Source organism: Alligator sinensis, unplaced genomic scaffold (genome assembly GCF_000455745.1).
Source record: "Alligator sinensis unplaced genomic scaffold, ASM45574v1 scaffold706_1, whole genome shotgun sequence".
Taxonomy (NCBI): Eukaryota; Metazoa; Chordata; order Crocodylia; family Alligatoridae; genus Alligator; species Alligator sinensis.
In genome coordinates this window covers 315,543-325,696 of record NW_005842683.1, presented here as the reverse complement: position 1 = coordinate 325,696, position 10,154 = coordinate 315,543, and the positions used below count along the sequence as shown (strand labels likewise).

Sequence of the window (10,154 nt, the reverse complement as noted above, 5' to 3'; positions counted from 1 at the left end):
TGGATGCCTAAATTATGTCCTTCATAGAATTACATGCAGCAAGAGAGAATTAGGTTAGAAATTAAGGGGAAAAAAACCCAAAACATAAATCTTGGAAAATGATGTTTAGCCAGGTTATGGAAACCCTGTCACTGAAGATTTTAATAAGTGATTAGAAAATCATTAATCAAGACTGGTTAAGGAATAATTGATCTCACCTCACTGCAAAGACTAGATGAGATTTTGAGTTATTTTAGCTATACATTTCTATGATCATTATGATTTCCTGAGAGTTTAGGCTTGGGGTAGGCAAGCCCCAGTACATGTGCCAGAGCTGGGCTCACAGAGGCATTTTGCTTGGCATACATGCCTCAGGGAAGGGGCCAGAGCTACACTGCTACAACAAGGATCAGGCCCCTTGCAACTCCCCTGCCACCCACCCCTGGTACACCAATATCTTACAAGTTGAGTTTGCAGATGTTTTGGACACTCTGCCTAAAACTATTGTCAACCCCTGGTTATCTTTTTTTTTTTTTAAGCTGCTCATAACTTCTCAACTGTGCTACCAAAATGTTAAAAATGCCACCAATGTTAAAATAAAACTACAACAGTACCGAGAAGAATATTGTTTCCTCCACTAAAAATCAACACTAAATAGTATCGTAAACTTATCTCTGAATTGTATAACTAACATCATTTTACAGGTCTCACTTTTTATTTCCCACCTGAATTCACTTTTTTGGTCCATAATTTTCTCATGGCACTCTTCACCTCCTCATTTCGAAGTGTGTAGATCAATGGATTCAACATGGGGGTGACAAGGGTGTAAAACACAGCAATCCTCTTATCCTCTGCCATGTTGCTGGAAGGGCGTATATAAGTAAAAGTGCATGGCCCAAAGAATAAAATCACTACTGTGATATGGGAGCCACAAGTTGAAAGAGCTTTGAGGCGCCCTTCAGAAGAGTGACTTTTCAAAGAGACTAAGATAATAATGTAGGATACAATCAAGATGAGGAAACAGATCAAAGCAACCATCCCATTATTGGCAACAAATATGAGGCCAAGAACATAGGTGTCAGTACAAGCCAATTTCAGCACAGGGTGCACATCACAGAAATAGTGGTCAATCTTGTTTGGCCCACAGAAGGGCAATCCAACAGTCAGGAGGGCCTGTAACAAGGAATGCAGGAAGCCCCCCAGCCATGAAGCCACCACCAACCAACCACACATACGCCTGGTCATGATGGTTGTGTAGTAGAGGGGTTGGCAGATTGCTATGTAACGATCATAGGCCATCACCACAAGGATAAAACTCTCAGTACAGCCAAGGAAATGGACCCAAAACATCTGTGTCATGCATCCAACAAAGGAGATGGTTTTCTTCTCAATGAGGAAGTCTGCAATCAATTTGGGGGCTATAGCAGAGGAGTAGCAGACATCTATGAAGGATAGGTAGCTCAGGAAAAAGTACATGGGGGAGTTGAGATGGTGGCTGCTAACCACAGTGAAAACAATAAGAGAGTTTCCCAGCACAATAGCTATATAAAAGATTAAAAATAGCACAAAACATATTTTCTGCACTTCTGGATTCTGGGAGAGGCCCAAAAAGATGAATTCGGTTATGTTGTTAATATTCTCCATTATATTAATATGCTTTGGTTAGGTGGCAGTTATGCAGTATGGATGTAATTCACCTGTCAAAAAAGGGAATTTAATTAATAGGCTACTGGCTAACAAAGGGGGATTTTTCAAGATTTATTAAGCCAAAAGGTAGATAATGATGAAGCTGAAATTATAGTTGATATTAAGTTCAGAGAATTTTCTCTTTCTCTTTCTTTCTATTTGCTTACATATATTATACCTTTCTATTGCAAAACTAAAAGAAATCAGAGGTAGATATTGATATTGCTTTTAAAAAGTTAACAATAATATATTGCTAATATGCCAGTTAATAAATATTCTGCTTAAACAGTTGTTCAACAGAAAAGAGAGGTTTAACATTTTTTTTCTCTCCCCCATGCCCCCCCCCCACACACACACACACTTGAACACTGCTTCTTTCCAGGGAAAATATTGAGTTTTTTGGCTAGAATGAAAGAATTATGAGTTTAAGCAAAAACAGGGAGGAAGATGTGGAGGAGAGCTTTCTTGCCTGTCAAGAAAATGTCAACATTTTCCACAGGTGACAAACTACTCAGTTAGCATGTCTACACATGCATTTACACCAGCTTAAATTTACTGAGAAGTAAGTTACCAGGCACTAAGTGGGAATAAGCCAGCATCTACACATGCAAGCATTAAATGTGTGGACTGACTTGGGACTAAAGTCAGTGCAGTAACTAATTGTGCAGTAACTAATCAGGTGTAAATTTGATCCTTACATGATACAGGCATTACATTTAGGCTAAAGCCAGCATAAGTTGCCATATTTACTGCACTGTATGGGCATGCATGTGTAGACATGCACCTATACCTTAAGGTAATTTCAGTTACTATGCCATAAATGTGCATGTGTAGATGCACCTAGTATGTATAACTGCACTAGTTATTTAATATGAACCCCTTCTGTTGTACATGTGAAAACTTATAGCTCAGTGAAAAAAACCTGACAGGACACCTTGAAATTTGAATTGAACCCACTAAAAACAAGTAAGTTCCGATTCTACAGATTTCCCAAGTGCCCTGCCATATTTGGTATTTTTACAATCTCTTTCTTCTTTTTTGTATGTTTCTCCTTTTCCTCTTGCTCTTTTAAAACCTGTGCAAGAGAAATTAGAGAAACAGAATAAGGCTTCATCAACCTGGCAAAGTATTTACAGATATACATAACTTTAGGGCATCCTCCCTCTGGGTAGACATTCCAAACCTTCTCCACACACAAAGTTTGTGCTATTATAACTATCCAAGTCTATTGTAAAGCTATCCAACCCAAAGTGAGAATGCTGGCACAGTGACATAATAACACTTATAATAAAATAGCTTATACCTCTAGGTGAAGGGGAATGATAATATCACAGTTTAAGACAATTTCTATACCAGTATAGCCATGTCCACACTGGGGGTTTTTAATTGGGACTATTTTAGTAAAAAGTTGCATCCCTATCAGACATACAGGCATGCAGAGATTTAAGAGACTATTAGGTATTCTAATCTAGTGTTATCCAACCCATGTCTAGCGGCACTAAAAGACTCTCCACACTTCTCACTACCATAGTCAACTAAAAATTGAAGACTGAGTTTGACAGGGAGAGCAATATCTCATCTGTGTAGCACATTTACTCAGTGGTATGGCCAATGGATCAGCAATGACTGGAGAATCACTGATCTAGTCTGATCTCCTTAGAACACAGATCTCTTAGAAGTTCACATGAGTATCTCAGTAGGGAGCCTAATAACTTGTGGCTTACTAATACATGTCTTTCTAAAAGATATCCAGTCTAGATGTGAAGACTTCCCCTTTTCTTGATAGATTATTCCTTGGGTTATATTCATTGCTAAAAATATGTGCACTGTCTCTATTTTGAATTTGTCTGGCTTTAATCTCTAGCAATTGATTCTGTTCTATCTGTCTCTGCTAAACTAATGCCAGCTTTAACAACTGATATTTTTTATCCATGAAGATATTTAGAAACCATAATAAAGTTATCTTTTGACATTTTTTTGAGAAGATGGACAGACTGAGCCAGTCTGGATGTTAGGTGGGAACTGTGAGTTTACAACAATTCTGAAAATCAAACCCTGGGGATGCTACGAGCACCGACCATCTTTGAAATGCCCTTTGTCAAGTGACTTGCCCAACATCACATAGCAATTTTTAAAAACTCCAAGGACAAAACTCAGATTTCTGCTGCTGTAACTTACAAAACCAGTCTTCCTATTCTCCCACTCTGTTTCTCCTGTTCTGTATCTCTATCTATATTATGAATCTAAAGAAACCATATCATAATAGGTACACACCCAGGAAGCATTAAGAAACGACTGGCCACCTAAACTATTTCCTTACGTATTAACTGTTGAAAACCTTTCTTGTGTTTGTTTAATGTAGCTTTTTCAAGCATTGTATAAATACTAAAAAAATAAATAATGATTTACAAACATATATCAGAAGCAAAATAATGTGCCCTTGAAGTTTGGATTAACAAAACAATTTGTGCCTCAGATTCATTGGTGTATATATATATTTTTTTCACTTAATTTTCAGTTCAACAAGACTGAAAAAAAATATTCTGACCATAGCCACTGATCTCAGTAGTTACCTGGATGGTGTTTGGTTCTGTCTTTTCAGCTGTTACTTGCTCCAGAGATCAAGCTTCTCAGGGATGAACAGCAATGGCTAATTACAGAACTACATATACTACAGGATTGCATATACATTTCAGTATGGTTTGTAAATGTCACCCATACTCCAGTTCTTGCAAGCCCCTATTTTCAGTGTCCCTTATTCTTTCTTAAGATAACTGAGGTCTGATATAGAAACTTGAGATATTAACCTGAAACTAGGGACTAATACTTTCGTAGCTGCATCATTTCTCAGTCTCAAAGCATGGGAGTGAATTTCTGCCTTTCTGGGCAGAAACTGATTTAAGATTGTGTCCCCACCCCCTAAATCCAAATAATCTAAGATCCAGCAGGATCCTTAGGGATCATTACTTTTCTGCCAGCTGGGTAGTTACTGTGAATGTATTTAAAGTAATTCACATAGCAGTAGCATGTCATTGCCTCATGTAATGACCTCCCAGAAGCATTTCAAAGCTTCTACACTTAATTCAATGACCACAAATCAGTTTAGCCACGTGTCTGAAGAAAATATTTGATTCTGTCTAAACAATTAGTCTCTCTAGTTCTTTCCTGCTACTCCCTGGGCACATCTACACGTGCACTTGAATACGCAATAGCCTATTTTACTGGGCATTAAAGCAGTGTGTAAAAAACGATGCTGTTATGCTAACATGCAGTAAAATAAGCTACTGTGCATTAAGTGCCACCTAAAAAGTGTGGGTCAGTGTAGACAAAACAGGGGCCCTAAATTGAAGAGGTGGGTTTTAAAAAACACCGCTTCAATTTAGGGCTGATGAAACCCCCATGTCATGCATACACCCCGCTGACTTACCTGCCCCTCTGGCAGGGAGGGGAAGGTGAGCTGCTGATGGGCGGAGCAGTCCATGGGCTGTGGGGGTGGGCTGGTGCTTCCCTCTGTGGCAGCAGGCCCCCCCAGCAGCACCTGCCCACAGACACCCAGTTTAGGTGGTCCCGGAGGACACCGCAGCCATGGAGGGAAGCACCAGGCCCCCACACAGGTAGGCAGGCAGGCTCCCAGGAAAAAAAAAAAAGATCAGGTTCCCCGCTTTTCTTGGGCAGAGCTGCTTTCCTGGGCTTCTGTCAGGCTGCCTGCAGGGCTTCCTGACAGCAGCCAAATTTCCTACTCCGGCTGGAATTAATGTGCAATATGCCGCTGATGCACACAAACACCAACACCATTAAAGCAGTGGAAAAGCATTTAGACCGCTTTAAAGTATTGTGTGCACATGCCTCTCATTTAATCTACATACGGCCTGCTGTGTGCTTGTACTACAGTGCATTAGAACAGCCTAATCCACATTAATTTAGTACCTCACATTGTAGGGAATGTTTACACATGCTCTGGGGGTGGGGAGGGTGGCAGTTTAATTAGCCGCTCTAGTTAAAGCACTGCCATATCTCATGTATCAGTGTCCCTGCACTTAAAAACCACAGTGGGGGCAACTGAACTAAAGCTCATTGAATGAGCTTTAGTTCAAGCACACCTGCAACCATTTTTAAGTGTGGATAATGCTGATACATGAGATGCTGGAGGGTGCTGGAGCGTGCCAACTGCCATACTTGATTAATCAAGTCTGCTCCAGTGCACTGGAATTCCAGCACGTCAGAGCAGCATCTCTGTTCATGTATAGGCACCCAGGGTGTGTCTACACATCATCCTACAGTGAAGTGCTACGTCACCATATGGCACACTATGGTGACGTAGTGATCATGTTGGTCTATATGTGCTCACCAGCTATGTTTCTGTAGTGGAGCACTCCCCGGATATAGCATGCTGCTCAAGCGAAATGGCTGGGAAATCTAAGCATGCACCCCCCACACAGCACAGTAATCACCTGTACTGTGCCATGCTTTAGTACTTCCAAAAGGAAGTACTAAAGCATGGTGCCATAGCAACATCACTGTACGGCTATGTGTAGCTGTATCCCGTAGGTACTAAATTTAATGTGCATAAGGAAAAACATCTTAAAGCACATGTAGATGCACCTCCTATAAGTTAGATGTAAGGCCTTCCAGCAATTAGTTTGAGCCAACTAATGGAACAATAGGGCTTGAGGCCTTTCATTGCTCACAAAAGTCAACAGCTCACCAGGAATCTAAGTTTTCTGTTTCCCACAGGAAAACACAAAAAACCCCACAGATTTTCCCTTTTACCCAAGAAAAATGCAGATTTTTCATTTTAACGGAGAAATGCATGGATTTTGCTCTTTTGCATTGATGTCTCTGCAGGCTGGCAGAGTTCCTGCCTGCAAGGAGCAGTGTGGAGCAAGAGAAGGATGGTCAGGCAAGGGTTGCCATGTCCATATACATGCACATGGCCACCAGACTGCCTGGAGAGCAGCTCCTGCAGGTAAGTCTGGGGGGAGTGGGAGTTGAGGCCCCCATAATGAGGGAGGGAGTTGGGCATGGCAGGGCTGGGGCTGCTGTCCAGCTGGGTAGTGGGTGGGGCTTGGGGCCCAGGCCCATAATGCATGGCCACAGGACCCTGGCAGGGAGTGGGATGGGGCCATGGGAAGCTCATCTGGGAGGCAGGGCATAGGGCTGGCTCCCCATCACTGTACACACTCCCAGAGGGTCAGGGGGGACCTGTGCCCCCCCAGATTCGTGTGCAAGGTGGGGGCTGGGGTAGATGCTGGCTGCCCACTGAAGGCTCAGGCTCCTGAACCTGCTGCCCTTCCCCGGGGCATCCACAGCCTGGTGGCTGGGATCTAGTGGAGCAGGGCCCTGCAGGGAAGCTCCTTGATAGTGAGAGCCCTGTGCTGTCCTGGTGATATGCCCACTGTCCTCCCCACAACAGTGAGGTGGTGGTGCAGGGTTGTGCCCCTTGCTGCTCTGAGGTGGGAAAGGCGAGGGTCACTAGGACAGTGCAGAGCTCACAGCAGTGGCACTGAGCTTCCCTGCCTGTCCCTGCTCTGCCTTGCTACACTGGGTCCTGCCCACCAGGCTGCAGAGGCCCTGGGGGGAGGGCAGCAGGGTGAGGAGCCCAAGCCTACGCCCACCCCCATGACGCACACATATATGGGGGACATGGGTTCTTCTTGTCCCCATGGGAGTGTATGCAGTGGTGGGGAGCCAGCCCCACCCCCACCCCACACCTGAGCCCACAGAAGGCAGCTTGCACCTGCCCCTCTCCACTATAGGCTCTGCTGTGGCCATGCCACATCTGGGGGAAGGCAAGCTAGGCTCCACACTCTGCTCTGCTGTGGCAGCAGGGTCTCAGAACCTGCTATGGGGGGCAGGGGGCTGTGGAGCTGGGTCCCTGGCCCAATAGCCCTGGCAGCTGGGGGGGGGGCCCTCCAGCAGGGCTGGAGGGCAAGAGGTGTGGTTAGAGAGTGAGGGGCACCAGCAGGTCTGGGGGGTTGTGGGTGTGGAGTGAGGGGCACCAGCAGGGCTTTGGGATTGTGGGTAGAAAGTGAGGGGCCTGGACCTGCATCCTAGTGAGCTAAGGGGGCAGAGAGATCTCTGGTTTTCTATGATAAGAAACCCAAAATCAAATACCAAAATTTATAGGTACTTAGACTTTATTTTACTATAGTGATTGAGGCATGGTAGGCTTCCAAATTGCTTTAAAACTGTAAATATATCAATAAACATTGTGTTCAACTGACACCTCAGAGTGTGTAGACAAAATAAGAGGCATGTGTGCATGACACTTTAAAATAGCCTAAATGCTTTTGAACCACTTTAATGGTGTTGTAGGAAATCTGGCAGTGTAATGCACCTTAAATGACTTGGGGTGCAGCAAACTAAAACTCCTCCGGGAGTTTTAGTTTGCTGCCCCTACAGCTATGGAGTGAAGCACTGGGCTCCGTGCAGCTCCACAGCTCTGCAGGAAACCCTTCAGACAGCATGGCAGCAGCCTGGGAAAGCAGGCTTCACCCAAGGAAAGTAGCAAGCCTGAACTCTGCCCCCCGGAGTCTGCCTGCCTGAGCTGTGTGGGGACCCGGCACTTCCCTCTGTGGCTGCAGTGCCCCCCAAGACCACCCAAGTCAGATGCCTGCAGGTGAGTGTCACCTGGGGGGGTGGGCACCACTGCTGTGAAGGGAAGCACCAGATCCCTACCCACAACCCCACACAACTCCGGGACCACTCCATCCACCAGCAGCTCACCTTCCCTTCCCCGCCAGAGAGGCAGGTAAGTCAGCAGGGTGTGTGCGCAACATACAGTTTTAATCAGCCCTAAATTGAAGCAGTGTTTTTTAAAACCCACCGCTTCAATTTGGGGTCCCCGTTTCGTCTACACACACCCTCTATATATATAGTAGCATTTAATTTTAAGCGTGGATTTAGGGGTTTTTATCAGAGAATTTGTGATTTTTAATCAGGGAAAACCAGGATCACTGCAGCTCACACGCTACAGTTTCCTATAAAACAAGATATTACAGGAGTCCTGTGCTGATGTCCTCAATAAAATTCTATCCCTTTGTGACCTGTGAGTTATCACATCCTGAGGGATTCAGTTCTGTGAGAAAAGGGTAGGTTATAAACTTAAGTTTTATTAAATAATGCAATGAATAATCATACATACCTAATCAAATGTTCACTGTTTCCTGATTCTTAGCTATAGTATGGACTGAACAATTATTATAAATAAGGAAAACAAGGTTTTTAGAATAAAAATCTAAGAAATTCATCTGCCTAGCTTTTAGGTGAAATTTTACGGCATGTGTAGATAAAACGGGGGCCCTAAATTGAAGTGGTGGGTTTTTAAAAACACCACTTCAGTTTAGGGCCCTTTGAACCACCGTGTCATGCACGTACCTTAACTTGCCTGCCTCTCAGGCGGCAGGGAGGAGAGGGTGAGCTGCTAGTAGGCAGAGCAGTTCCTCGGTTGTGGAGTGGTGGTATTTTCCTCCATGGCAGTAATGCACCCCCCGCCCACCCCCGCTGCCAGGTGGCACCTGCCCAGAGGCATCCAGGTAGTCCCAGGGGGCACTGCAGCCACAGAGGGAAGCACCGGGTTCCTGCTCAGCTCAGGAAGGCAGGCAGGCTCCAGGGAAAAAAAAAGATTTTGCGTGGAGCCTGCCTTCCCAGGTTGCTGCCAGGCTGACTATACAGGCTTCCTGCAGAGCCCCTGAGCTGCATGGAGCCCAGTGCTTTGCTCCACAGCTGTAGTGCAGCAAAATAAAACTCCTCAGAGGTGTGTAGATAGGCAGTTCAAGCGGGCAGGGTCTTCCTCCGCACACACATCACAGTTTGAGCATTTAGTCCTTACATCTTCACCCATTTTGGGTGAAAAGAACCGCTCACAGGCTAGCGCCAGGGTGCGCTCCACTCCCATGTGCCCAAAGTCATCATGCAAGGCACGTAATGCAAGGGCCTTATACTTCTGAGGGAGGACCAGCTGCCAATATTTCTGTCCTTCTGGGTCCTGCACCTCCCGATGTAGCACTCCATCAAACAAGCGAAGCCTTTCCCACTCCCTCAACAGGAGGTGGGCTGCTGGGGTAGCATTATTAAGGGTCGTAGGGCAGGTATTCCCTGATCTTCAGGCACGCAGCAGCTCTCACACATCTGGGTCCTGTTCTTGGAAACCCAATTGGAGGGGGTTTTCCCTCCTGCTCAGGGCTCACCACTTCAGCTTCCTTTATCAAGGCCACCTTCTGTGACCACAATATCTTTCAAGGTTGGGTTAACCACTATCACTGTAACCAGGACTTGGTTGAGCCCTTTTTTCTCAATCACACCATCAGGGACCCTCAGCACACCGGGTCTCTCTCTCCCAGTGGGAGTCTTCACCACCAGCAGCTTATTATTTTCATCCCTCTCAATCCAATTGCATACAGTAGGCAAAGCCCTTTGGCCCTGTGCAGGGACTCGCTGGGGCTTTGCTCCAGAGAAGTGCAGGGTCCCCACAACCTCAGGGTGACCCC

The 10,154-nt window shown here is 45.2% G+C and overlaps 1 protein-coding gene across 1 annotated transcript; it reads right to left on the bottom strand.

Annotated features, from left to right (window-relative positions):
- Positions 1 to 693: 693 nt before the first annotated feature.
- On the bottom strand, positions 694 to 1,623 carry LOC102374597 (olfactory receptor 4S2-like). The gene has a single exon (XM_006033952.1). It carries the CDS (start codon positions 1,621 to 1,623, stop codon positions 694 to 696), a length of 930 nt encoding a protein of 309 aa, XP_006034014.1.
- Positions 1,624 to 10,154: the final 8,531 nt, after the last annotated feature.